The sequence below is a fragment of the Nothoprocta perdicaria genome, unplaced genomic scaffold (assembly GCF_003342845.1).
Source record: "Nothoprocta perdicaria isolate Ctin4 unplaced genomic scaffold, notPer1 scaffold_101, whole genome shotgun sequence".
NCBI classification, from domain to species: domain Eukaryota; kingdom Metazoa; phylum Chordata; class Aves; order Tinamiformes; family Tinamidae; genus Nothoprocta; species Nothoprocta perdicaria.
The window spans coordinates 846,549-874,338 of record NW_020454106.1 but is presented as its reverse complement, the minus strand read 5'-3'; the positions used below and the strand labels follow the sequence as shown (position 1 = coordinate 874,338).

At 44.9% G+C, this 27,790-nt stretch overlaps 1 protein-coding gene across 2 annotated transcripts; it reads left to right on the top strand.

Moving 5' to 3' along the window:
* The first annotated feature begins 234 nt into the window (after positions 1–234).
* GATA4 (GATA binding protein 4) lies at positions 235–27,790 on the top strand. Of its 2 annotated transcripts, none has more exons than XM_026040813.1 (6): positions 235–886; positions 19,654–19,820; positions 21,274–21,399; positions 22,248–22,335; positions 22,618–22,760; positions 23,870–27,790. In XM_026040813.1, the coding sequence occupies exons 1-6, from the start codon at positions 361–363 to the stop codon at positions 24,050–24,052; spliced, it is 1,233 nt and encodes a 410-aa protein (XP_025896598.1). In that variant the 5' UTR covers positions 235–360; the 3' UTR covers positions 24,053–27,790. The 2 variants fall into 2 exon arrangements, with proteins under 2 accessions (XP_025896598.1, XP_025896591.1); XM_026040806.1 differs by having other exon boundaries at positions 19,651–19,820.

Here is a 27,790-nt window from a genome sequence, read left to right as displayed (position 1 = left end):
TGGGGGGCGGGAGGGGGGGGAGCCGCCGACGGATGGAGCCCGCTGGGAGAAGCTGATTCAAGGCGGGAGCTAAAACTTGTGTTTTTTCTTTTTTTTCCCCCTTTTTTTTTTTTTTTTTTTGGTTATCTCCTGCGAAGGGACCGCGGACTTCTTGCGTGGCCGGAGACGCTGAAGGTGGGGAAGGAGGGCGGCAGGGATAGGGGAGGGTGGTGGAGGAAAAAAAAAAAAAAAAAGAAAGAAAAGGATAAAAACAACAACTAAAAAAAGTCGCCTCTTCCCCGGGGTTGCCACCCAAAGCGGAGCCCGGCTTGGATCGTGCCCGGGGCTCTGGCTGGAGGTTTTGGGGGGGTCCGTCGCGAGATGTACCAGAGCTTAGCCATGGCCGCTAATCCGGGCCCGCCGGCCTACGAGGGCGCAGGTGGCTTCATGCACAGCGCGGCTGCAGCGTCGCCCGTCTACGTGCCCACCACGAGGGTCACCTCGATGCTGCCCAGCCTGCCTTACCTCCAGAGCGGCGGCTCGTCGCAGCAAGGCAGCCCCGTCTCCAGCCACTCCATCTGGACTCAGCCGGGAGCCGAGAGCGCCGCTTACAACGCGGGATCTTCCCACCCGCCCGTGTCACCTCGCTTCTCCTTCTCCACCAGCACCCCCATCCCGGCCACCTCATCGCGCGAGGCCGCGGCCGCTTACAGCAGCTCCCTGAGCCTCTCTGCTAACGGGAGGGAGCAGTACGGCCGGGGCTTCGGCACCTCCTACTCCGGCCCGTACCCGGCGTACGTGAGCCCCGAAATGGCCACCACCTGGACTTCCTCGCCCTTCGACAGCCCCATGCTGCACAACCTGCAGAGCAGAGGGACGCCCGGCGCCGCCAGGCACGCCAACATCGGTGAGTGTTGGCCAGCGGGTCTTGTGGAGACCCCTTTTTCTCGGTTAAGCTGGGATTGGGTGAGGATGGGTCTGTTTCTGCGAGACCCGTGCTCGGGGTCCTCACCATGCACTCCCTGCACGCTCTTCTAGGCCCATGGAGCTGCGCTGGGGTCGTTTCCATCAAAAATGCCCCAATTTCAAAATTGGATAGCTAAAAATCTTGCGCTAAATGCTTGTGTAAGGCCCTGCTCCAGATGGGAGCCAGCCAGGGAAATAGCTCCTACATTTACGGACCACAACGGGAATGACCACAGCGTGTTTAAGGACGATGCTCCGTAGTTTGCCGCTTCCCAGAGTTGCTCGAGGGACAAAAAGGGCTCAAAAGTAGCCCAAAGCACAAGGGAAGTCTGTCCTGTGGACTTCTGTTTGGGTTCTTTTATGTCCCTTTTGCCCTTTTATTTTTGGAAAGATTGGTCAGGCGAAACAGGGTAGGGACAGGAAAGCAAAAGGAAATGGGGAAGACAGTAGAGAAGGCAAAAAATAAATGGATTCTTATTTATCGCAATGTCTTGCACGGGACAACTGGCCCAATTTTGACTTTTTGGGGGGACTCACAAGTGTTTGAGGAGTTTGAATAAGCAGATCTTGAATTTTCACATCTCCCTGCCCCAAATCTCAAGCGCAAAGGTTGTCGTGCTGCTCCAGCTCTCAGAGCCGACGCACTGATTTAATTAAGTTCTTCTGCTTCTCCACCCCAAAAACTGGCCCCAAAGGGTTAAAATGTTGCTCTGTATTTTGTACAGAGGGGAAAGGAAAAAGTGGGGTGAATAGAGGTGTTGTGAGGGAGAGAAATGTGTCAATTTGCAGTTTCTCAAATGTTTTTTTTGCTCCACACGCTCTTTCTATGGATGTATTCGTACTTGTTTTAGGGTCGGAGTGAAAAAATTAAAAACGCCAAGAAGAAAATTACTCTGATTTATCAGCAAATGTATTTTAAGATGCCAGTTTTTAACTTGCATTTTGGCATGTATTTTTTTTTCCTTCTTTTCTCTTTACCTTTATCATTATTTAACCAAGTTACAGAAATGAAAGTCAGGTATTTGTAAAAACTTGGTCCTCACTGTGCCCTTTGGTTTTCTATAGGCTTTAGGATTTCCTTAAAATGGGGCAGAGGCTGACTTTAAGAAACAAGCTTGGGACCACCAGGCGATGTTTTGGAGAAGCATTGCAAAGGCAGAACATGTAGAAAAAACAGTAGTTATTGGATATTGTTGAGAAGGATGATCATGATTTTGGATTTGGTTGATGAATAATCTTTTCCTTGGGGAAAAATACATAAAAATATAGTCATTTTGCTAGGATATCAAGTAGGCTTTTAATAACAAAAGTGCTTGAAAATAAAATATTGCAAACGAAGAATTTCATCTACAGAAATATCCGTCGGCTTTTAAGGCCTAGGCTGTTTTACACAGGGATTTTGGTGTTTCAGGCTCTGCGTTAAGCTCAGTTTTGCACTGAGTTCTCTCAGATTGCGGCTTTGGTCCCAAAGTTCCTTCCTCTCTTGGGGTCTTTTATAGCAGCAGGTAGATCGGATGCATTCAGCCAATTTAGCAACTGTTTTTTTGCTGCTGGTTGGGACCTTTTCTAAAACTAGATCCCGATTCTGTGGCTGGATTCGAGGGGTTGCATCCCGCCTGCTCGCAGCGCCGCGGGTTTTATTTTGGGGGATCTCATTTCCACCCTGAATGTGGAGACAACACCAGGGTTTTAATTAAAAAGTGCTCTTAGTAGAAAAAAAAAAGGGTTGCTTTAAACAGAAACCAGCTGAAAGTGGCACTATTTAATACTAAAATATTAATGGGGATTTTTTTTTTTTAAAGGCAGCTCCCCATGAAGTATTTAGGGCCCAAAGCTGCCCCATTCTCCTTTCCCTCCCAAATTTTATCAGTGGGACTTGGGTCAAAAAAAAAAAAGATATTTTTATATCTTTGTGATGAAGAATCTATGAGTAGAAACAGCCTCTCCTATGAGGTTAAAGTAAATCGAGATCCTAGGGCTCTTGCAGGATTTTCATCTTCTTTGAGTGTTTTTTCCTCCTGGACACACTCCCACCTTCTTAAAGTGCTAATTCTGGAGCGTCATTAGGACCATTGCAATACTAAAAATATTATGTTTAAATAATAAAGGTGAGGTCTGGGCAGGTGGATAGACAAAGATCTGTAGTCTTGGCAATCATGGATGGCATTTATTTTGCACCAAAAATATGTGCCGGGGAACGAAGCTGAGGAAATCTGTACCCAGAAGTGATTAGCAAATAAGACTAAAATATATATTTTTTGCTTATCATCCAAATTATGGGAATTTTGGCCTGGGTAAAAATTGCCAGATTTAGCTTTGTGGTGTAAAAATATAGGGAAGACGGATGTGTAAATCATGCAGGCCTGCTTGAAAAGCTTCCTCCCATTCAAAATGCCTCATTTGGGCTTTTTTTTCCAAAGTAAAAGGCTGGGGGGGGGCGTGATTCCATACGGAGGCCGTGAACTTGCCGCGAGGCTCGGGCAGCCTCCTAACGAACCCCGGGGCTAATGAGGCAGGAGAGGAGCCGCTCCATCAAGGCTCCCGCCGGGAGCCCTCCCTGCCATTCCCCAAAACCTGCCTCCGTCCCCAAAATCCGCGCGCAGGCGACGCGTCCCAACTTCCTTCCCAGGTGGGAGACGGTGGGAATGCCGCCGGGCTCGGGAGGGGGGATTTGCCCCCAAGCTCGAGCCCGTCGCCACTTGCGACCCCCTGCAAAGGCGCTTGGATCAAAGTGCTGGGCAGGCTCCGTAGGAAAATGTTTTCTCTAGTGATGCATCGCGGCGGGGGAAGAGAGATTTTGAGCCAGATCTGAAGGTTTCCCATAGGGATGCTAAAAGATTTGCCCTGTTGCATCCCCAGGCTGCCGTTCCCGGTGATTCATCGGCATTTTTAACATCCGTCTACCCTTGGAGCAGCCCCCGTACCATTCCCCATACACCTAAGGGAAAGGGATCTGCATCCTGGAGCAAACAGATGGGGAAATGTCCCAAATGCATCTCCAGGTGGCCTGGGGCACCTCTGCTCTGGTTGCTCTCGGTGCGATGATGTTGGAGGATGGAGGTGCATTTTGCACGTGCGCTCACGGGGTGTAGGCTCCAGAAAGGACACCAGGGATGCTCCTGTTTCCCGGGTGCACAAAGCACTATTAGGGCAAACACACACTTTTGCAGCCCTCTTTTCCCAAAATGAGAAGTGAATGTTGTATAATTGAGGCCTGTCCGCAGGTCTGGTGTGTCACTGCTTTCCGCGGGTCATTCCAAGAGAGTCATCAAGATCCAGTTTGGAAGCACTCGCCTTGGCCTGGGGCTTTGTTCCCTCCATGGGTTGCAAACTGTCCTTCTGCAAAGCCTAATTTAATTGTCACCCGTCTGTCTCATCCTGCCCCTTTTCGCCCTTGTCTCTTGGGATGGCGAGGTCGGAGGGGCCCCATCCTGGCCCCGTTGGGTTTGGGGACAAAATCCATCAAACCTGGGCATGGAAATGCACGAGCTCACTCAAATACACAATTGCTTTTTACCCAGGGAGACCCTAAAGAGAACGTTTTAAATGAGATATAATGCAACAATATTAAAAATATGATTGATGGGGCTACATTGTCATTGTTGGCAATACCATACCTTTACTGATGATTATGCTTCATCCCCTATTACCCCCCATAAATATGAAATATTATATAGAACGGGTATGGTAGAATATAGGATATATTTACTTTTTTTTTGTGAAATGATAATATTTAAAGTTATGGATCATGGTACTCAATCTAAGGTGTTATTAAGCAAGGATAAAATGATTTTCTTCTCTGCACCTATATACACATGCACAGCTTTATTCCTATAACAACACTGTTTTTTAATTTAAGAGGACAGCATAGATTTTGTTTTCTCTATATTTATTTCCATTGGTTTGGAGAAAAGAAGGTAAACCTGTAGAAAGAGATATATGTTTATCTGGTGGTATTTACCGAAGGAAATTGGACCCGATCCCGCCGCCACTGTGCTCTTCTGATGAGGGAGAAGTCTTGGCTCAGTTGGTTATCCTGAAGGGAGCTTCTTATTTTGAACAGGCATCTGATTCTCAAAGGCTGTAAAATTAAGGATGTCTTAAAACAGATGCTAAAAAAAAAAAAAAAAAAAAAAAAATTTAAATAGCAACAAATATGATATAAAGCCCCAAATCAAGTGAAAAAGCAGCGGAGGTGAAGTTGGACTAGCAAGATTTTCTTCCAGTCTGATACTACTGCCTTCCTTTCCTACAATTTCCTTATTAAAAAGTAGGTGAAGAATTGTGGGATTCTGGAATTTCTCCCCGCTTTGAAACAGTCCCTTTGGGCACTGGGGAGAGAAAGGTGGAAGCGGCCGAAGGTTTTGTGTGGAAAGCGTCTTTTGAGACACTTTTATAAAAATCCATAGGAGGTGTTTGCCTTTTCTTTCGGGGGTACATCCACCTGTGAACCCATCTGATACTGTGCGCCCATAGCAAAGACCATGGCCTTAAATCAGCCAGATCTGCCCAGATTTGGAGGACAAATGCAGAAATGCCGATTTCTGCCAGGGCGGCCGCATCGGGCAGCGTTAGTGACGTGTGGTCCCCAACAAAGGCACCCGCGCTGCAAAACCCCTTCGTTAAAACAAGGCTGAGGTGTTGTTTTGGGGCAGATATATTGCATTACACACATTGAGTTGCTGCTTAGATATGCCACATTCACCGTCTCCTCCTAAATATTCATCTTTGTAGATGGGTCTTTAATTCACGTTGTTTTCTGACTGTCTGGCAGTAGGGTGTAAATACGCCTTTTACGTGAGGCTGTGAATTACTGCTTAAATAACCAGGAAAATTTGTGGACTTTTTTTTGAGGACTTTTTCTGAAATCCCAAATGAAAGCAAATTTTAAGAGCAGGCTTCATTATAAGGTTGGTTGGAGGTCTTCTCATTTTGGGGAGGAAAACAAAACTAAAACTCTCATTGGGACAAATTTACTTTATAATTGTATATTAAACATCCAGGTGGTAAAACACTAAAATTGCTCTAACGTTAACGGGTTAGGATGACTGGTATTTGTTGGTTCCAGTGGTAAAAACATCTGTAACGACAAATTAAAAGCAATTATTTGCCATTCCAGAGCGGCGGGATATTTATACATGGGCACTTACATGTGTGTCACAGTAGCAGAAAAAAATTAAATAATCCGTGTCTTCTCAGTGATTGGTACAATTGGTATTAAAAACTCTGAAAATCCCATAGCTGCTACTATTAGAAATTGCTATAACTTACATGATAGCAGGACTTGACTTCTCTGTGCAATGGGGCAGTATTTCAGGAGGTCGGTTGTTGCCTGGAAAATTGGGGCCATGCAGACTGTTCTTTGGAAAATTAATGTGGATTAGGAGCCCTTGCGGCAGAGTCACATTCACAGTATTTCCCTTGTTATTTCCTTTTTATTATTATTATTTTTTAAACACTCAGTGCACTTGGTTATAATTTTTCTTTAAATACGATAAAACAGAGCTGGATTTTCTCATGCAAAAAAATCACAGGCAGCTGGACCCTCGGTGGAGAGCCAGCGGCCGTGGTAGGAAAGAAGATCTGGGCAGAGAGTTTCCAAGTTGGACGTAGATCTGACCCTGTCATCAGCTTTGAAACGTTTCAGCTTTCTGATTTTAACAAGGACGCGATTTTAAGGCCAAGTTGGGATAGTGTCAAATAGCAGCAAAAATATTTTTTCTCCTAAAGGTGCCCCGTGATTTTTATTTTTCTAGTTATTTGCCTGCACAGAGATATTCTGGGTTAATCGGCTTTGACTAGTCTGTGCACCTAGAGCTCCTGTAGGATTTCACCATCTGGGAGACCAAAGTTGTGTGTCCTTCTCATATCCTTCTCGTACTGAAATAACCATTAATGGATACACATGAATAAATCCATTTTGGAAATAAAATTGGAGCCAATTCAGGATCGGGCCCGTACAAGAAGCTTCCATAGGGAAGATACGTAGGGAAGAAATGCAGCCCCTTGCAAACTATTTGGAGATCTACAGGTGAATATGTCATTGGACAAGAAAACTCTCAAAATCCAATGTATTTTTTTTTTCCTTTCTGTCTTTTTTTTTTTGGAAAGTGGCCACAGGGTTTATCAGTTGCCGCACAAAGGGATTTGCTTTATTTTATTTTATTTTTAGTGACCCCCCCTAAAGCTGCTGATCCCCTTATCGGAGCCAGCTGGGTGCAAATAGTTAGCGCCAGTTTTCGGGGGACATTCAGAAGCTCCATTTGTGCGTGGAGGAGGAAAAAAGAATTCATGGAAAGTAAAGGGAAAGCAGCAGCTTTGCACTGGCAGCAGAGGCTGGGAAAGGGCGGCCAGAACCGAAATCCGTCGGGGCTGCTCTCCCATCTCCACCAGCGACTGGTACTAGACGCTTCTGAATCCCGGATAACGAAAGAGCAGAGTGGAAATGCTCCCTCCTAATCCCTAGGAATTAGGCTGGTGTCTGCCGGGGAGCATTTCAGGAGAGGTCCTGCAGCGGGACGCGGCTGCTGGCTCTTGGTCTCGCTCTCCCGATAAGGGGGGAGATTTCGGGACAGCCCATGGATGTTTAATGCTGTGTTTATGGTGTGCTGGCATATGGGTCCAGGCGCCTGTTGTTGCACAAATGTCGACTCATTAGGTGCTTTTAAAAGGTTAAAATCGGAGTATGGCAGAAGAGACATTGGACAGAGGTGCAGTGGTCAATGGCATCTCCACCCAGCGATATTTTGCCAGGACTTTCTTTTTCATAGCTTCTGCTTGCCTGCTCTATAATAGAAAATATAATAGGGATAATGTGGCATCTCTGCCACTCCAGGAGCTGGTGGCCGTGCCCCTGCTGCGCTTTGGGAACAGTTCTTGGATGGATCCATGGCTGGATCTGTGCCCTGGTCCCTTGGGTTAGTGGAGAGGGGTCTTTGGGGCTTGCTGTCTATTCTGCTCTGCTTATCTCCAAACAGCACTGGAGGCATCTTCTCCGTGTCTATCCTTGAGCTATCTGCCTCCAGCTGCTGCCGGCCCTTTTGCTTTGGGATGCCTTGGTTCCCCTTCAAGCTCCAACTTCTGGAGTCGTGTTATTACATATGCACCTCTGTTTTTGCTGGAATGGGAGGGAAAAGGCTTTTCTGGACAGGAGGAAAGCTGGGAAACTTGGATTCCTAAACGTTCAAACTCCACAAGAGGCATAAAAATAATCTATCTTTTATTATTTTAAATTCTGTGAGTTTCTAAACCAAGTCCTTGGAAGCATGGTAACCACCGTGCAGGGCCTTGGAGCTGTAACAGCCATTCAGGAGGTGAGCCCCAGACATCGGGGCTCCTCTGAGCAATATGTTTGGCCCCAGATGCCTGAGATTATGTGAGGAAGTGAGTGCTGGTCCCGGGAGCTGGCTGCCCAGGGGACACGCTGCTGGGAACGTGGAGGAGCTGGGACATGCCGTGGTGGAGCAAGAGGAAGGCAGCTGGATGGGGCTCGTCTTCCTCACGCTCCCTGGGGCTGGGGGGGGATGCTCTGCTGCCCTGGAACCTGAGCAGCACCAAGGATTTTCTCCCAGGCTTCTCACGCTCAGCCCTCGTGTCTCAAGAGCGATGGGGTTGATCTTCAGCCCTGAGATTTACCCTGGCTCCGCAGATGCAAAAATCAGTCCCAGAAGGTTTTTCCTGTTCCCAGCACAAACAGGACCGTAAGCAGAAGCTAGAGCAACTTCCCTGGGTGGAGTAAGACCAGTCATGCCCTTTTTTCTTTTGCTGCAGCCAGGGAAGAGCAGAGCTCACTGCGTGCCTCTCTGCCTCCCCTCCCAACCATTTATATTTCTAAACCAACATCCAGTCAGACTCTGTCACCTCCCTTCATGTGAAATCAATAACAACGGGTGAGCAGGTTAATTATAATCACAGAATAAACGCTGCCGTCTCAAAGTTCACTCAACTCGAGCAGCATTTCAAAACCAGTGGACAATGCCAAGAAACTTTCATTGATTCCTCCAGGGCAGGTGTGGGAGTTTGAACCTGTCCCCAAGCTGATCTCATTCAAGACTACTCAATTTTGTTCCTTATCTCGACTTTCGCCTATCTTATAATGTCTGTTATTTTAGATAAAAAGTCCAATCAATTGAGTTAGAAAAACTGCAAGTTATAGGTTGCCCTGATAAGTTTGGTACTCGCCGCTTTATTGGCCTGGACTGCAGTTCCTGAGTTTGTTGAAATCTGAACTGACCTTTTCAGATACTTTATCAGTGGCTGGGAGAATCACTCTATCCTCCTGCCCCTCTTAGGGGTTGAGTTGACTTATGGTTCAGAATAACCAATAAAAGAGGAAAAAAAGAACGGCCCGGGTTAGACAAACCAACTGTCCCGTGTGACATTGTGCACTGGAGTAAACACCTTTCTGTTTGTCTTTGGCTGTTTTCTCGTACACAAGCCAGAATTTGGCCTGTTTTACTCTGGTGTAACTCCCTGGACTCTCCGAATAATGTTTGCTAAAACTGGACTCAGAGATTATATCTAAATTAATGAACTAAAGCAAAGCGAGAAAGGAACTTGAATATGCACATAATTGCCAATATTGTTTTATGGATCTCATGATCTTCAAGGACTTTTCCAATTATTATGATTCTATGATTCTATGTCCTCCTGTTCAGAGATACCTTTTAGGCACACGTAGCTACACATAGCCAAAATGTTCCTACAAATCACATATATATACACACTATATAAGAGTATCTGTTACGTGTATGTGTGTGTATAAATACATATTTATGCATTCACATATATAGAGTTCTATATAGCTATGCTCTGTATAGTCACAGAAAAACAATTTTAATAGCAGAAGCAAAGATGTGATGACTCTTAGCTTGATGAAATACCATTCCTTCTTAAGAACACGATATACGCATATATATGTACATCCATGTTTATATAAATGGTACACACACACATAAACATGGTAATAATAATAATAATAATAATAATAATGAATATAAAAAATAGTGCTGATTGCAAGGGACACCTGTGGACCTCTAATACAGCTTCCTGGACAGAACAAGACTACTGCCAACACCAGATGAGGTCAGCCATGGCTTAAACTCATCTTAGAGTTCGAAACTCCCAGAAATAGAGATTCCCCCATCTCTCTGGGTACCCAATTCAGTGCTGCCCCACTTGCCAGGGTAAAGCTTTTCCTAAAGCCTAAGCTGCAGTTTGTGGTGTTGCCCCTTGACGTGTTATCTCCTGGCACCAAGAAGAGTTTGGATCTGTTGTCTAAATACATCTTGTCAGCTTCTCCCTGACACAAACCATTGGGTTGCTGTGGCTTAAGGAGTTACAGCCCATCAACTGCCTTGAGAGGGCCAAGAGCACACCAAGGATGTATCACGCTTGACAGTAAAATGATGCCAAGTCCCAGGCACAGGAACCTGCCAGACCACACTCTGCCGTCATTAACATGGACAATTCACCAGTTAACGAGTGGCCATAAGGCCACTTCCCATGGCTCAGCTGCAGAACAGAATATTGGCCTCCCTCCCTGGCACGTCTGCTCGTGGTCCCCGGTGGGTACATCAGACACGACTGCTTGTGTCTATGATCCATTGCCTCTGCCCAACCTAGAAACTGCCAGCTGCCCGGGCAGGGGGGCATTAGAAAACCTTTAGAAAACTTTTTCTTTCTCTCTCTCTCTCTTTCTTTCTCTCTCTCTCTCTCTCTCTCTTTCTCCTTCCTTCCTTCCTTCCTTCCTTCCTTCCTTCCTTCCTTCCTTCCTTCCTTCCTTCCTTCCTTCCTTCCTTCCTTCCTTCCTTCCTTCCTTCCTTCNCTTCCTTCCTTCCTTCCTTCCTTCCTTCCTTCCTTCCTTCCTTCCTTCCTTCCTTCCTTCCTTCCTTCCTTCTTCCTTCCTTCCTTCCTTCCTTCTCTCTCTCCCTCTCCCCCTCTCTTCCTTCCTCTCTTCTTTCCTCTCTTCCTCTCTCTCTCTCTCTCTCTCTCTTTCTCTCTCCATTTCTTCTTACTCTCCACATTTCTCCCCAGCTCCTTCCCCTGAAACGAAGGAGAACCTCTTCTAGATACCTTCAATTGGAGACAAGAAGCACTTCAGGCACAAAAATGCTGAGATTGTTTTTCCTCTGTCAAATACGAGAAAGACCAGGTCCAGGTCCCTGCTGCTAAACAGGCCTCTGTGCGTGGATGGCTTCTTGCTGGCCATGCCCTGGGCTCTCCATGCTAATCTGAGAATTGTTAAAAAACATTTGGACACTCAATAAGTGCAGGAATCTCCTGTTTATCAGAAGAGCCTCAGATATTTGTGAGTGTAAGAACTGAAAGCATGAGGAAAAACGTGGGGAGAGTCATGTTGGTCAGTGGGATCACATATGTATCCCAGAAAAAAAGAAAACAGACCTTGAGGTTCACTTAAGTACAACTTTGCAGTTGGAAGTTGCTCTAGAACGCATTGTCTGAAAGTGCTGGCCATCAAGCATGCCAACTAAAAGCAAGATTTCCTGTTTTGGGGCTAAGCCTTCAGCAGACTCTCTTCTCTGACCTGATATATCACATGGTTTCATGAGTGCTAGTGCCAATAGCCACTGGAATAAGCAGCTAGGGATGGATGGGGAAGATCTGTCTCTTCTGACTGCTTCTTGGGGTTGCACCACATTAGGGGATTGGGATGTAAGACTCTTGCTGTATCTTTAGTCAGCTTGTCGTCATGACAGCCCCTGATTTACAAGCGTATGTATTTGAGTAGCTTCTTATGTGTGACTGGTCTTCTTGGTGGGGGGATGCAAAAAGGAAAGCATGTGTCCAAAGTAGCATGAAGAGTGCTTGTCGAACCCTCAACCCTTGTGAAGATACTGGCCCTACATCCTCAAGGGTATGTGCGTCCTGCCTCCCTTGTAGCAGACTACGTTACTTGTAGATGGGTGCAGGTGGGCTATGGTCATCTAGGTGGTGTATGGCCCATGTGGATAGACATCTTTCCACTCAGGTCTGGTTCAACCACTGGGCTTGATGGTTTGGGGCTTGGTGATTATATTTATCTGGATAGCTGTCTTTGCATTTCCAAGTGATGAGGTTGACCATTCCCCCTGCACCACCTCCTGCCACTTCCTAGAATTAGGCACTAAAGTATCCCCAGAGCCCTGGGTTGAATATTCTCCACTTCCTCTTGCAGTTGCGAGGTGGGCTCAGGTTCTCCCATAACACTGTACTCTGAGCATGGTCTTTCTGGAAGAGGCTTGGCAAAAAAAGAAAATTTATCTATTTATGCTGGAAGGAAAAAGGAAAAAAGAAGAAGTAGCACCTTGGTACTTTTATGCACTTCATTTGCATATGCTTTAGAAGAATCAGCCCCATTTCCACCCATGATTTTGCTATCTGCTGCTTGTCTCTGAACAAATCACTGAAATCTTTTAAAGTTTTCCTACTATCTGCCTTCAGTGAGCATAGAAGAGTCTTGTCCTGATTGTGGGGCAAGAATGGCCTCATAAGGGGATGAAATGACCTGCTCAAGGAAAGCTCATGGCAGATCCAAGACTGAATTCAGATGCAGGGCCAGGATTTGACCTATATGCCTGTCACATCCCTCTTGCACACCTGTTTCCATGATTTCAGCTGGTTCCTTGGCTGCTTTTGCCTCCCCTGTCCTTCAACCTGGGGAAAACCCACAGCAAGGCAAGGAGTATGCTTGGCTGTTGGCAGTGGTGTGCACCATAGGCCTTGGATTGCTACTGGCAGAGCAGGGAGCTTTGCATGGGAGGGATGCAATGTTCTCTTCGCCTTGCCGTGAAATATTTGTCCTCAGATGGTTGCATAGGGACAATCTGCACAGGGATTTTGTCTTTACAAGAATGTCTTCAGCTCATGGGGGAGATATGGTGCATGGGCTTTGTGATCCCCGTGTGCATTTCAAGTTGATGATGTCCCCATCAAAAAAACGAAAGATTTACAGTCAACTTTTACTTAGCTTCAGATTTTTCAAGGCATACATTTAGGCTCTTTTATTTCCTTGCTTTTCCTAATTCTGTTTCTCCATGTTTTTCATTGCCTTCTATTTTGTTTTCCAATTCAACCATGTTTTGCCATAGCACTGGAAGAACCAACACTTACAACTGTTATGATTTGACTAGAAACCTTTTAGTATTTGGCGGGGATTTCACCTTAAAACGTCCTTCCAGGTCTCATGTAACTTATGGAAGAATCTCAACTATTTATAAGAAATATAAGATATGACTTTCAGCTCTGGTTGCTGTAGCAAAATGCTAACCAAAGGCACTCAAGGCTTGAAGAGTAAGGGTTTACAATGAAACTTTTCATTACTTTGGGATTTTTGAGTCAATCTTGGGATTTGGGAACCTTGAACAGCTGGGAATGGTAAATCTCAATTTTCTCCTACCCTTCCGTCTTGAGTCTTCCGTGAAGCAGGAGATGGTGGTTTTGGGACCCTCACTCCTTGAGGTGCCCACCTGTTGGAGGATCTGATGTCCTTTGTTTCCATTGCAAGTACCTTGAGAGTCCATTTGGGATTTGTGTATACACACGATTGTGTCTCTCACTTCTTATCATAACAAGTTTTTTTTAGGAAATGTTTCTCCACAGGGAGAACTACTCTCAAGCTCTGTTTAGAGCCTGTAAGTGCTTGGCTATGTTTGAAGGACAGATTCTCCTTTGCTGAGTTCCTTCATTGGGTTGAGAAGACACTTCTGCAGGGGGAAATGTTGATATTAAATGTCCTTTCAACTGTAAACAATGCTCCAGTGCTGTATTAATGGAAGTCTCTTTCTGGCTAGCAATAGAGAGAAGGGGGTTAAGGCAGGACGTGGCTGTAGGGCAGAAGAAGAGAGACAGCCTTGTTGTTTCTCCTACACAATCCGGTTTGACCCAGTTCGGGGCAGGAAGGGCTCTTTCTCTCCTTCCAGAGACTGGTTTGGGAACAGAACTTGTAAACTGCTGATTCTGAATTGATGGCCTTGATATCTTTATCAGAGGTGCTTTTACTGTTACCATGTTTATGGATCCCAAATCCTCAAACTTATTCATTCAAGATGGACTCTTCAAGGTCAACAATTTAAAATCAGTAAAGGAGACCACAAGCAAACACAGAAGATCTAGACTTAGGAATGGGAGCACAATAGGCTGGCCCAGTTTCAGTTTGCTGAAGTGTGCGAAGAGGATGTTAGCAGGACCTAAAGAAGGGAGCTCAAGCCTTCCTCCAGACTCAAGACTTATCCAACCTCCTCCTGATCTCCAGCTAACCTGACTGTGAGGTGTTTTTTGGTCCTTCCCACTGTAAAGGCCAAGGTAGCCAGGCTTGAGGCTGGCATGGCCGTGGAAATAGATGCTGTCATGTGCTAGCCATGCTGGAAGTGTGTCTGTAGGTGTGAGCTCACTGGTGACCCTCAGATCTATTTGCTTGTTGAGCCTTGGAGTTTTCTTCCCAGTTGATCTCTGTGGACTTGGCCAGTGATGTAAAGGACCACTCCCAGTGACTAAGCCTTGAAGAGCCATATCCAAGAATGCTTTTTTCTCAGCTAGGTCCCAATGTCTCCTTTGGGAGTCATTCCTGATTCGCTGGGGACTGAATGTCCCATTGTGGAAAGTATTTCTGAAATTAGCATGCTCAAGGCCTCACCCAAGATTAGGGAACTGTTGTGCAACACACAAGTGACATTTTGTGCCCTGGGGACCTTGAAGTCCATATAAATGGCAGCTGTGAGAGGAAAGAGCTCTCCTTTTACATAGTGAGCTGCTGACCAGCACTCACATCACCTTCTCCACAGACCAGGTGTTTCAGCATGACTTCGTGATGTATTCTCACGTGAGATACTTAATGGTTTCAGAGTATGGTGTTGCGGAGCACTAAGTTGAAAGCCATTAGCATTAGTCAGTGTCAGACCCAGGGACTCAACCCATAAAAGGAACAACTGATCAAAAGACTGATACTATCTAAGATAAGGACTGGGCAAAGTCATTCAGGGGAGCTGTACGTTCAAAGAGTAGCAATAGACCATTTAGTACCTGCGGTGAAGTAGCCTGCTCCAACCTTGGGCCTGTTTCCTGCTTAGCCTAACTGGCAAACATTATAATCTCCTCAACCCTGCCTTAGTGCTGGCCATACCTGGTTTTGGGAGAAGGAGTAAATCTTCCCTGATGTACCTCCCAGCAGAAAGGCTATTAAAGAGGTCACTGGACGGACCCATAAATCTCCATTATCAGGCAGTGGCTCCTGTGGCTCATGAAACGGAAATTGTTGCCCTGAGTGCGACTGGGGGAGCCTTTCCTTTCATTCCCATTGTTCACGGTCCCGCAGGGAGCTGTTCAGGCAATTTGCTGCCTGAATAAATGTTTCCTTTCTCAGCTGCTACTGCAAGGTAAGGGAAAGAATAAGTGTCAAGGGATCTCATAATGTTGGGATTTAGAGCTCCAGCCCTGAGACAGAAGCCAAGAAAGCACTTTGCTGCTGTTCCCGGGGAGTCTCCAGTCTCCAGCCATGCTTTAATCCCTGTTATTAACAACAAGGGCGGATTAAACAGTGCACTTGAAACCCAGCGACCTTCCTGCCTGGTAGAGTTCAATGTGATGGCGGTTCACAGTTACTGTGGGCTCTGAGCACTGGGAATTAACTTGTCTTGGCATGGACCTTGAAGATATTGCGCACTTCTGAGGAGTGCCCGGGCATGGGGAGGTAGCCTCAGCCCCAGTTATAACCCTGGGGTAGAAGGTAGGCCATGGCATAAATCTTCAACAGTGAGCAGCTATTTGATCATTTGGATTTCCTAGATTTTGGATAGTGGCTGTGCCATGTGACATTTCATAGACTCCACACAGCTCAAGTGTCCTTTACCCAATTCCTAGCATGACTCTGTAGATTCTGGTTGCTCAGTTTGTTTCTACCTAGTTATCCCAGGCATGGTTACTCAGTAATGAAATGGTTAAAGCTCAGGTCTGTTGGAAAGGATAGGCAGAAACTCGCAGCAGACACAAAAGTAGAATTGTGACTATTGAAATTCTTTGGACTAGAGTGAACCAAACTGGAGGGCAGGACAGGACATGGGTGCAGCACTCTGTTACACTAAGTAGGGCACGAGGAGGCAGGGTTGTGAAGGGATGTGAATCCAAGCTGCAGCTGTTAAGGTGATATTTTCTCATTACTTCATAGACCTCCAACTTTGCAAGAGCAGCTAGGATTGCCTCAGTGGTCTCAGAAAGTGTCTTGATGACTTCTAGGTAACTAAACACAACAATGCTTTGAAATCAGAGCAATTCTTTTACAAATAAATATGATTCCTAGTCTTTCTTTTCTTCATTAGTGCCAAAATGCGTGGTTCTTTCATTCAGTAAAGGGTATTTGTTAAGCTTAAGTTGTCTTCTCCAAGTCGCTTTAGACACCACTGTGTCTAAGGCATGTCCTTCTAGAGAACATTCCTATTAAAAGGAATTCACCATCACCAAGCATACCCTGAAGCAGGAGAGAATTTTTCCTTCAGGTGAGATCATTTGAGGTCAAGGAGCTCGCTTTGCTCTGACAGGGCTCTGGGAATGATTGGTGTTTTTCTGAGATTACACTCCACTAATGACATCTTCTGACTCAGCATTGGATGGTGTAAACAGGAGATACACCCAGTTGGTATCACCTGCATGGGCTATGACTAGGTAGAGCAACCCACTGCAGGAAGCCTCAATGTGCCCTGGGAATAAAGTTTTTCACCAGGGATTTCTATTTATTGATGTGCACGTGGTTCACCTTCGTCTACACCTTGAGGGGTAAAATCACATAAATGTTAGTGCTATGAAAGCAAGACAGCCGTTCTGGTTAAGTCTTTGGTGCAAAGTTGTCAGTCAAAGCCTGTCAAAGGAGAATTTCTACTCCAAATATCACAGCAACTGAAAAAAAAAAAGGAAAAAGAGGAAAAATTGTGAGCATTATAATAAGAACAAATGCAAATGAATGAGAAGGCAAGGAAAGAGGGTCTCAAGGTGGTTTGCATTGGGGTTTTTGAGGGAGATTGCAGATCAAGAGTAAAAAGAGTGTGGACAATGGAGCTGAGTCTCACACAAACTCTTAGAAAGAATATTCAGTATTCTGTAGCAAATTTGATTTTTGCCAGAAAACAAACAAACAAATATATCTGTTTTCAACTCAACATACTTTTCCTTTTACATAAAAAAAAAAAAAAAGATTTCCATACTTGACATTTTTCTTATACCGATTTGAGGCACCTTCATAGTCAAGAGATAGTCCAGCTTTTAACATTTGTGATGGTCTACTATGATTTTTTTTTCTTTACTCATTGCTTAAAAACTTTCAGGATATGTTTTTGTAGTGGAAAATTCTCCTGAAGAGAGAGACTGTAATTAGTAACAGACAAAACTTAGATTGGTCAAAAGTTTTAACTGTTACCTTTGGACTAACTCTATCCTTTTAAATTCTCTGAGATCATGTTGACAACTTTTACTGAACTATTTTCAAAGTAGAGATTTTCTCACAGCATCTACATTACTCTGAAAATAGATAATCTTTCTTTTGGAAAATGTTGATGAAAGATTTCAACAACTTTAAAAAAGAGCAAAATGTTCTCCTTTCTTGAGATTTTTCAAGGAAATGAGTTGTTTCCTGATCAACTGTTCCAATTCCTTCTCTTTTCAAAGGAAGTATATTTGATCTAGACTTTGGCCATAATTCAGTGCTGATTTTAAAAAGGAAAGTAAGGTTTTATGATTATAGTACCACTGAGAACACATGTAAAAATATCACCTGGAGGGATTCCCATTCTGTCTCAAACTTTAGGAATTGCTCTAACATAATGAGATTTTCCTAAGTTGCTAGGAAGATACTGGATTCCTCCCTTTTTTGGTTCCAGAGCCCTTTAGGTGCACTCATTTCCTATTTTCTAGTATTTCCTTGTCGCCACAGGGTCTAATCTCTTGCCATTTTTAGCCATTTTTTTCTGGGGGAAACTAAGCTCACATGAATCTCTTCCTCTGAGTTTTCACTTATCAACCACACTTCAGTATTTTTTTAACTCTTTGTTTCATGCCTAGTTTCCTACAATTTCCTGCAGAAATGAGAGAATATAAGATTGATGTTTGAACATTAAATATTGGAACCTTCCGGGGCTTCGAGACACAGATCTGCCAAAAAATTGTTGGCTTGCTGTTTGGCAAACTGAAGGAAAGGAAAGCTGAGAATCCCATACAGCCAAAGATGGGCAGGCATGAAATGTACTGAGATGCACACTAATATTTTCAGAGCTAAGGTTGCACTGCTCTGTAATGGCTCAAGGCTCTAGTGCCATCCTCTGGAAGTCTCCTGCATGCTACAAATATGTTGGGAATCAGGGAATCAGCAGCCTGTTTTATTCCCAGCCAATATCCAGCAGCCTGTTTTATTCCCAGTCTATGGAAAATTTCAGAGTCCTTTGATGTTATTTGCCTTTTTCTTGTCTTCCCCAGGATTTTACCATCTGATCTTTCTTTTGTAGTGCCCACAACAGAATGTGTGCATGTCTTGGTTTCTGTTGTGGGGTACAGAGGGGAGCCACAGAGAGGAATTTCTTACAAGAATCCTTAAACTTACCTCAGTAGGTGATATCCATTGGGTGGGATCACAATTAGCAATATGCTTTTTCCAGATCCGTACTAACTGGAGGCAACTATATTTGTATCTCAGCAAAGACCATATCATATGATCCAATTTTATTAGGCAAAGTGGACCATATTAAATTAGTCCTTGGCTTCTTGAGGGTTTTCTAGCCCAGGGTGATTGACCTGTGTATCTCCAAATGATGCAGTCACAACATCTTGTATTGGCTCTTCACTACCATGCAGATGATATGAACCTTCCATAGCACCAGCCCAGAGCAACTGTCCTCATTCTCATGTCACAACTTGGCCTTGGGGGAAGGTGAACATGGAATGTGATGTCAAGGAAGGTGAACAGGCCCCAGAGCATGACGTCAAGAACGACAGAGATCTGCATCAGGAAGACCAATGTCCTCTAAATGCCCAAGGCCAACATTTGTTAGTTGACAGCATAGGGCTGAGGTTGCACACATGGATTCTTGCAGTCCGGAAGCTGCTTCTTGTGCAGGGAATCAGCTAAAGACGTGTGAATGTCTCTGCACTTTGGCTCCATGTTTTTTCCCCTCTTCAGAGGGACTTGGGTGGCAACTGGCATGGTGCACAAGTAGAGACAAGACACGCTTCTCTCCTATTCTCCTCCCATGCTTGCCTGAGTTACAGAATGAGAAGTTTGGGCAACTGTGATTTCGGGACAGTTCTGTGGGTCCAGGCTTGTGTTTGTCTGTGGTTGCCGGTAATTTGTCTTGATTGTAAACTTGGTTATTTGCCTGTCCCAATCTGTTTGCCCTGGCTGTGCCCAATCTTGGAAATTGGATAACGTCAGAGCAGAAGGGAAGGTTTCTATTTCTGTCTCCCTTTTATCTGTGTCCCAGAACATACCTGCTGCTACATAAATCTTTCATCCAACACTGTATGGCTGGAAAAGGGGTTCCTATTCCCAATAATCTTGGAGGGTGCTGCTCTTCTTGTAGATGGAAGAGGTGTTTTTATACACCCCATAAAATCTGAATGTTTATGCCTTTATTTAGATATTACTTCTGGGGCTAAATATAACCAGAGTAGAAATTAAATGTATGGACTTGTAATTGACCAAGTATTCCCCCTTCTCTCCCTTCATGGCAGCAGAATTTTTTGATGATTACTCAGAAGGTCGAGAATGTGTCAACTGTGGGGCCATGTCTACCCCACTCTGGAGGAGAGACGGCACAGGGCACTACCTCTGCAACGCCTGTGGCCTCTACCACAAGATGAACGGCATCAACCGACCCTTGTTCAAACCTCAGAGGAGGCTGGTAAGTAAAGATCACACAGCGCATGTGGGGCAAGGCTGCATGCAAGGTGGAAGTGAAAAGGGTTTGGGTAGGTAGAGGTGCCATGTGGTTTTCATCTCCAAGGGTTCACCATCTCCATCTGCCCCATCCAGATGGCTTTGGTCTTGATCTCCTAAATAAGCCAGATAACCTTGTGGTTGATGCACTGCATGACCTTGCATTGTCCAGACTGCTTCCATAGAGATGTCTGGGCCAGGTGGAGTAAGGCATGTGTAGGACACTGGGGCAGTCCTATGCTGTCCATTGAGCAAAAGGCCAATCTTTGCATTAGGACCACTTTAGGATATTAGAACAAATGGAAACCCCTTCCAGCTCCACCACAAACGCAGTCTTTCTTCTCTTACTTTCAGGGTCCTTATTCCCCCAGTCATCACTGGGTGACCTATCTCACATCACCCCTTCCCTGGAGACCCTCTGTCTGAAAGCACACTGAAGCACAGGGCGTGTGGGAGAGGGGAACAGGGCAGTTCATGGTGTCCCAGGGTCTGTGGGGTCAGGATGGGGAGCTCAGGCTGAGAGATAGGAATAGCTCAGTTTGGATATTCTGCCTCTCCCGGATTATTTCAGGTGAGGGTTTCTGGGAAGGTCTCTGAAACCTGTGCCCATGACCCGGGAACAGGGGCCTGTCACAAGTGCCACTATTCCTAGGCAGCAAGGAGCTAACAAGACTTCCCTCTGTGTTGTGTATTTCTACCGGCCCCTTTGCTGCATCTTCCATGATGTTCCATTTCCAACCTGCACTGCTCTTCACATAGCCCAGACTGTCTGTGCTCAGACCCAGCCATCCTCATGCAAGTGCCCAAAATGACAGCATTAGTCTCAGTTCTGGCACCAGCCATAGTCACCCAGCGCCCTCTTGTGAAAACCCCTGCCGGGTTATTGACTGAACCAGGTTACTTGGTTCAGTTTGCGACTGGACCAAGCTGACCTGCCTGAGTTAGTTACCCTTGCAGCTGAATTCCATCACAGCCTTCATTAATTTTGAAGGATATATGACACTATTGGCCAGGAGCAAAGTAGCACTGTCAACGTCTGCGCCCTGGCATCGAGGTCCTTGACTTATTTCATTTACTGGTGTGCTTGTTGTGCCTGGGCACATCGGTGTAGTCAGGAATTGCCCTTTAGATATCAGAACTGGTGTTCGATAGCAAGCAGCAACTCATGGTTCTAACTCAGCACACTCATGGAAGAATAAGACTTCCTTGAGAAATACAAGTGCGTGAGCTGCGTGGATCTGTAAATGCACACTTGCCCTGTAGCTGGACTGCCCAAGGGAGAAAAGGTGGAGTAGCAGAGGAAGGACACATCAACTGTCTAGTGTGCCTGGGACCTGGAGCTGAGCTCCTTGGCCTTTGAGATGCTGCTGGTGGAAGCAGTGGAGGATTGATGCATTTTTGTCCTGTTTTTCCCCCAGTCGGCTTCCCGCCGCGTTGGCCTCTCCTGTGCCAACTGCCACACGACGACAACCACGCTCTGGCGTAGAAACGCCGAGGGAGAACCAGTCTGTAATGCCTGTGGACTCTACATGAAGCTCCATGGGGTAAAGCCTTTATTGTCCTTACTCCTATCAGGGGCTCTTGGTACAACTGTGCTGGTGATTGGCTTTGCTGTACCTTTTTTAATGCTTCTTTGGAATTGCTTTTCCTTCTGTCCCTCTGGGCCTCAGTGTCCCCCATCCTAGCATTGTTATGCTTATGCTTCCAAGGGGTGATGTATGCAGGGCATTCCTCACATACTGATTTGATACCCTTTCCATGAAAGTCCTAAAATCCAATTAAAACAGGCCTAGATTCATCACAACTAAATTCAGGCATTTCAGTGACCTGAGTGAGAAGCACAAAAGAGGGCTGAGCCCTTTCAAATCGGGTACCAGATCCCAGCTAAGGCTTGGTTGTAGTCAACCAAGCTGGCAAGTGCTAGTCCTAGTTCTGCTTCCTATTGCTATTTTAGGGAATTGTGACTCCTAAGGAAGATCATATATATAAAGACATATATGTATATATAAAGATTTCCAGTGCGTCAAGGGTATATAGGGTAATATTCATGAGAAAGGTCAATGCTGGAAGAAAAGGTGGAAAAGAGAGATAAAAATGGGTTTTATTTAACCCAATTTATTGAACCCAATAAATTTCTTCTGGTCATCCCAGGATGCTTCTAACTGTAAGAGTGACTGTCTCAGTGGGATCAATGCTGAAGGAAGGTCTTCCCACATAGACTTGGTACCTTATCAGAAAATAGGCGTTAGCCAGCAAGACATTTTCTGCTTTGAGTTATATGGAAAAACAAGTTAGATGAGTTCCATTTTGACCTTAGAAATAGTTCTTGTCTAGAAAAGATTACTTTTTCTAGACATACAGAAACCAATGTCTTTTATATTTGGCTCCACAGGTTCCAAGGCCTTTAGCAATGAGAAAAGAAGGCATTCAAACACGGAAGCGTAAGCCAAAGAACCTTAACAAAACAAAGACACCAGCAGGTAAGTGTCGCACAAGAAAGTTTACTCTGCTTGTGTGTGCGTGTGCACTTGTCTATGTGGCCATTTAAAATGAAATTTGGTCTGGTGCCCTATGAATCAGACACCATACCACAAAATGGGCTGGTTCTTCAAAAACAGTGAATGTTTTTGAATGTCCTATCAGAAAGCCCAGCTCAGTTTTACTAATTTATTTACTACTTAAGCTAACTTTGGGTGGCTGGGTATAGTTTTGTGCTGAAAGCTCTTTGGGGAGAGCCTGCATCACCGCTTGCTTTCTAACAGGTCCATCCAGCAGCGAGAGTCTTACCCCAACCACCAGCTCCGCTAGCAGCAGCAGCAGCGCCACGACCACTGAGGAAATGCGCCCCATAAAAACAGAACCAGGGCTTTCATCTCATTACGGGCACCCCAGCCCAATTTCTCAGGTACGGAGGGGAGGTACTGGAGATGTGACAAAGATGGGAGCAGTACTGTGGTAGACATGGTGAGGAGAACATCCTCAAAACCTTCTATGTAGGAAAAAAGCTGCAACCTTTCAACCTAGGCATCTAGCAACTCACAGTGGGAGATCCCGTGTGGTGGAATGAAAGTATATATTTTGTGTTACAAGCACAGTATGGCTTTTATAGTAGTTCCAAATCAATTGCAAGAAATAGCCATGCTGTTGAAAACATGGAAGTCCTAGCTGGTCAACTATATAATCAAGACATAACAAGAAACTGTTGGTTCTTTTTGTATGACTTGGTTTGACCGGGACAAGGCAGAATTTGGCAGTATCACCTACTTTCCCAGCACTGACTGGCCGTCAGTAGGGTTATATGCGTAAGGCAGTGTGCATGTAGAGTAATAAAGACACACAGCCCAAATGTAGCTGAGCTGAGTCCCTGCAAAGTTAAGAATGCCAGCAAGACAGCGGCGAGCAAAGACATGTTCTCTATATCACATCTGCCACTAGATGTCTCGGGACCAGCACTGCATCCACAAAAGCTGCATTTCCTGCTAAGCAAGACCCAGATGTGGAAGTTGATGTGTGTGAATGTCTTCAGGTTTCATAACTGTGCCCCAGTTAAAGATCCTCATATCACAGCAAGATTACGACGCAGTGGTGCGAGATAATTTGTCTCCCCTTGGATTCAAAATAGAATTTTAGTGTTCAAGTAACAATCCACATGATGCAAATATATGTGTTTGAGTGCTGGGCTGGACTGATGTTGCACCTGCAGCCTTTTACAGCACTGTTACAAGTCCTAAACGTTACAGGAGGCCATTTGTAAGGGTTTTGGAGGTAAAATGATCACTTCTTTCACTAGAAAAGAACAATATCTCCCCCCAAGCTGTAACAGGATAGAGCAGGAGGTAGAAGGAAAGTGTCTAAATCATCATACATTAACTGTAATTTGGGACTCTCTAGCAACTTCTCAGCTATGTTCACAAGTCTCTTGTTATTAGAAAAGCACCACCTCACTCATAGGAGTTGTAGGGTCCTCTATGCTCTGAAACTTTGTTTTTTATAGGATCTTCCGTTTTTCCACAGGCATTCTCGGTCTCTGCTATGTCTGGACACGGATCTTCTATTCACCCTGCGATTTCAGCCCTGAAGCTGTCCCCGCAGGCTTACCAATCAGCCATCACCCAGTCTCCACCGACCAGCTCCAAACAGGACTCCTGGAACAGCCTGGTCTTACCTGAAAACCATGGGGACATCATAACTGCATAAGCTGGTCTTCCTCCCATGGACTTTGGGCTGATCTGCTCGAGAAACGACGAAGATGCCAAGTAATAATCAACCTGATGTTGTTTCCAGCCTCCCCTGCTCTCCTGACTTCCGTCTCCTTGTGAGATGTTCCAGCAAAGAGGTAAAGAAGACTTCTCGGAGGTGTAGGAGGGCTCTTATAAAACAGAGAAGACTCCAATCTCAGCGTAGCTAATGGATTTGAAGCAGTTTTTCCCCTTCAAACAAGCATCTCTTTATTTGACTCTCACCACCTATTATGAAATGGCCAGAAGCAAAGATGGACACAGTTACTGGGATTTGTTTATTTAAAAACATCAGGCATTGACAATTCAGACAGTGGTGGCACAGAGACACTTGTTTTTTTTCTTCTCTCACCGTCCATAAGTGATTCATTCTTCTTTCCAGAAGAAAACGTTATCATCTTATTATCCAAACTCAGTGATCTTCCACCAAACGGAGCCAATTTCTTGCACAGACTTCAGTAGACATGCTGTGGTAGATTTAGTGGAGTTGATATAGGGCAAAGAAAAAAGACACTCCCCTTTCCCCCCAAAAAATGAGCTCACTCTCACTAGAGTGTGCCTTTATTTTCCTAAATGGTTTCAAAACCATAATGAATGCCCATATTTAATAACTCTTTTCTATTTGTCATTACAAAATCATTGAACTGTGTTTCCAAAAGGCTGTTAGATGAGCCTGGAGAAGGTCTGTCTGTCTGGGGATTTTATAAAGGAAACCTTCTGGAAGCGGGTAGAAGAACATTGGTTATCAAATCCTGAAGGAAACTGTGACTCTTCCTTTAAGGATAGCTACAAGCCAGACTTGGAGATTATTCCAGAGCATAGCAAGTGACAATTGCTCTTCCAGTGCTGCTGTGCTCTTGTTCTAGAGACATTTAATTTAAGTATGTTTCATCTTTTTCTATTTCTGTTGGTTTTGCTGCCATTGATGAAATCTGATTGCCATTTATTTTTGGGTGTACTATGAGTGCCATTTTGCTCCAACAACTGGGCCATGACCATTCCCCACACATAACCCTTAAGGATTTCACTTTCCACAACAAATAACGTAATTCTTCATCTTTGGGATCTTCAGCTCTCTAATGGAGGCAAGCAAGGGCCATTTTCTTTATTTGCTTGCCTAAAAAAGAAGCACAACTCCTTTTTCATATGAGTATTAAACAAGAGACTGGTGTTCACTCTTGCTCAACACGCTCCCAGCAACCACAGAATCCTAGAAAATTGAGCTTGAAGGGATGCTGAGAGATCACTGGCTTATTCCCTTGTCCCAGAGGGATCAACTCCACCTGAGCTATCCCTGGTTGTTATTGTCTAGCACGTGCTTAACAAACTCCAGCAATGCAAATGACACAGCCCCCTTTGCAATCTTTCCCAGTGCTTCTCTAGATGTTTGCTAGGATGTTTTCATCAACATCTTCAAGGAGGGCGATGCCTGCTTCTCTAACCAGAGAATTTGGAGATTTCTCATCCAAGCATGATTCCCCATTCTTGTTTCTGTCCAAACTCTCTCTCATGCTTCCTCTTGCTTTCTCAGCTCTTCTCTTTCCTCTCTGCACTCAGAACGTGAGTATGGAACCACAGAGTGAAAGTCTAGAAGAGGAATTGTCCTGAAGTATATGAAGTCCTTCTTCTCTTTCTGCTGAACATTTTTAGAAAGCATGTTCCCAACCGAGGTACCCAGGTACATGACTTGGGGAGAAGAACAGCCATGCACATGATTGAAGCAAAAGGATGGGATTGTATTGTCTTTGTCCAAGCTCTCCCTTTTCTCCTGATGGTAGAGATGCTTTTTTTACAGAGAAGCATTCAGCTGGACTTGTCTTGACGGTGACTGGGACTGCATGGAGTGGAATCACAGTAGATGCTTGAACTCCTTCACATTTTCTCTGCTCTGAGCAGTAACTCAGATTCACAGGGTTTTGGAGGGCTGTTGGAGTCTCTGCTTCCCAGAGAAGAGCATAGCAACGATGCCAGAGGCCTTGCAGGACAATGTTTACATCTTGAAGGCCTTCTGGTGGGCTTCTCTGTAGAAGCATCGTCCTGACTTGGCAAGGAGTGACCTTCACTGGCTTATGGGAGTCCAAACTCTGGGAGTTTTTTCAATTCCTCCCTACTAAGACGATCACAGAATTTCTGCTCTTACTAAAGCTAAGGCGGGATCTACCCTCATTAGTGTGCTTACTAGAGATAACAAAGAGTCAATAAAACATGAATAAAATATTATACTGAGATGCTGTGATGCTGCTGAGGCCTGGTAGGCCATTGAGAAGCCAGGATATGACCCAACATTCTGTAGACTTGCATGAGTATTGTATCAGGCCCTTGGAGACTTAATTAAGATCAAGAGTAAGGGAAAGCAATGAAAAGAAACTCAGTTCAGAGAAGTTACAAGTTCAATCACCTGGGGACAAATAGTACTGAAGAATATGAACTTGAGGTGAAGGCATAAATGTGTTTGTCCCCAGGCATGCTGGTTTTTAGCCAGTCTCCTCCTTCAACTACAGTCTTTGGAATCTGGCTGGGAATTGATGTTTGTGACTGGATGTCTCCCCAGGTTCTGCTTGGCTAAACGCTCACATTTTGGGATACCACTGCAGGCAGCCTGAGGGGGAGGGAAACAGGTAACCTCTGGGAGATGGGGCTAAGATCCTGACCAAACACATGTAGCATATCTCTCTCTGTGCTGGTGGTCCCAGGTGCTCTGTCTACCTTGCCCTATTACTGTGCTCCTCCTACAGCCCTCAAAGCCAAATGCCTTGGCAGAAACTTTATTCTGCCCTTAATACACACTCCGAGGTGCCATGAGGAAGTGTTTTCGAAATGCAAGAGGGAAACCTCCCCACAGGGCATGAGCCTGGTGATTGCCTGGCTTATGCCACCTCAGATTCTCTAGACAACCATGGCAGAGCTTTATTAACTGGTTCTCAGCCTTCCTTAAAGACTTAAAAATGGTTCTTAGCAAAGAGTGAGGAGCTTTTACAAGAATTTTGATTACAAGACAGACATCTGCTTTGAAACGGTGGAGCTCTGGAGCTGTGAGGACAATCTGGTTCTCCTGAGGGACAGAAACGAGCTCTTTTGTCCCTCTTTTCCACTGTGTACAATCGAGGTTCAGATACTCCTGGTTCTGCTATTCCTTTCATTGTTGCAGACCTATTTTTGACCCAGAACTTTCTGCTCATACTCTGTACAACACTGATATTAAGATGGTGAGAAACTGACTTCAGATGGGGTACCACTGTGCTTGGTACTACACAAACATACCATAATAGGTGGGTCCTCTCTTAGGGAGCTTATAGTAACAGAATTAGGGAATAATTTAAGTCAAAAGTGACTAGATGAGGTTGTTCAGAGCCTGATCAGTCAGGTTTTGAATATCTCCAAGGATGGAAACTCTCCATGTACTTGTTCCAGTGTTTGACCACTCTCATGGCGGATTTTTTCCCCAATAAATTTTAATTAATATCAAAAGGTAAAACTGTTTAGAAATTGATTGCTCAGGCTGCAGACTCCCACATGAGTCCTTTACTGCAAGAGGCTGAACACTGACTGCAAATCCATAGAGCCCCTTGAGCAGGTAGGAGCTGGAATGGCCAGCACAGGATAAGAAATACTAGAAGTAACAGATCTGGAAATACGCACAGGACATATGACAAAATGATGGTATGAAATTGCTACCATTTTCAGTGTATTTAGCTCA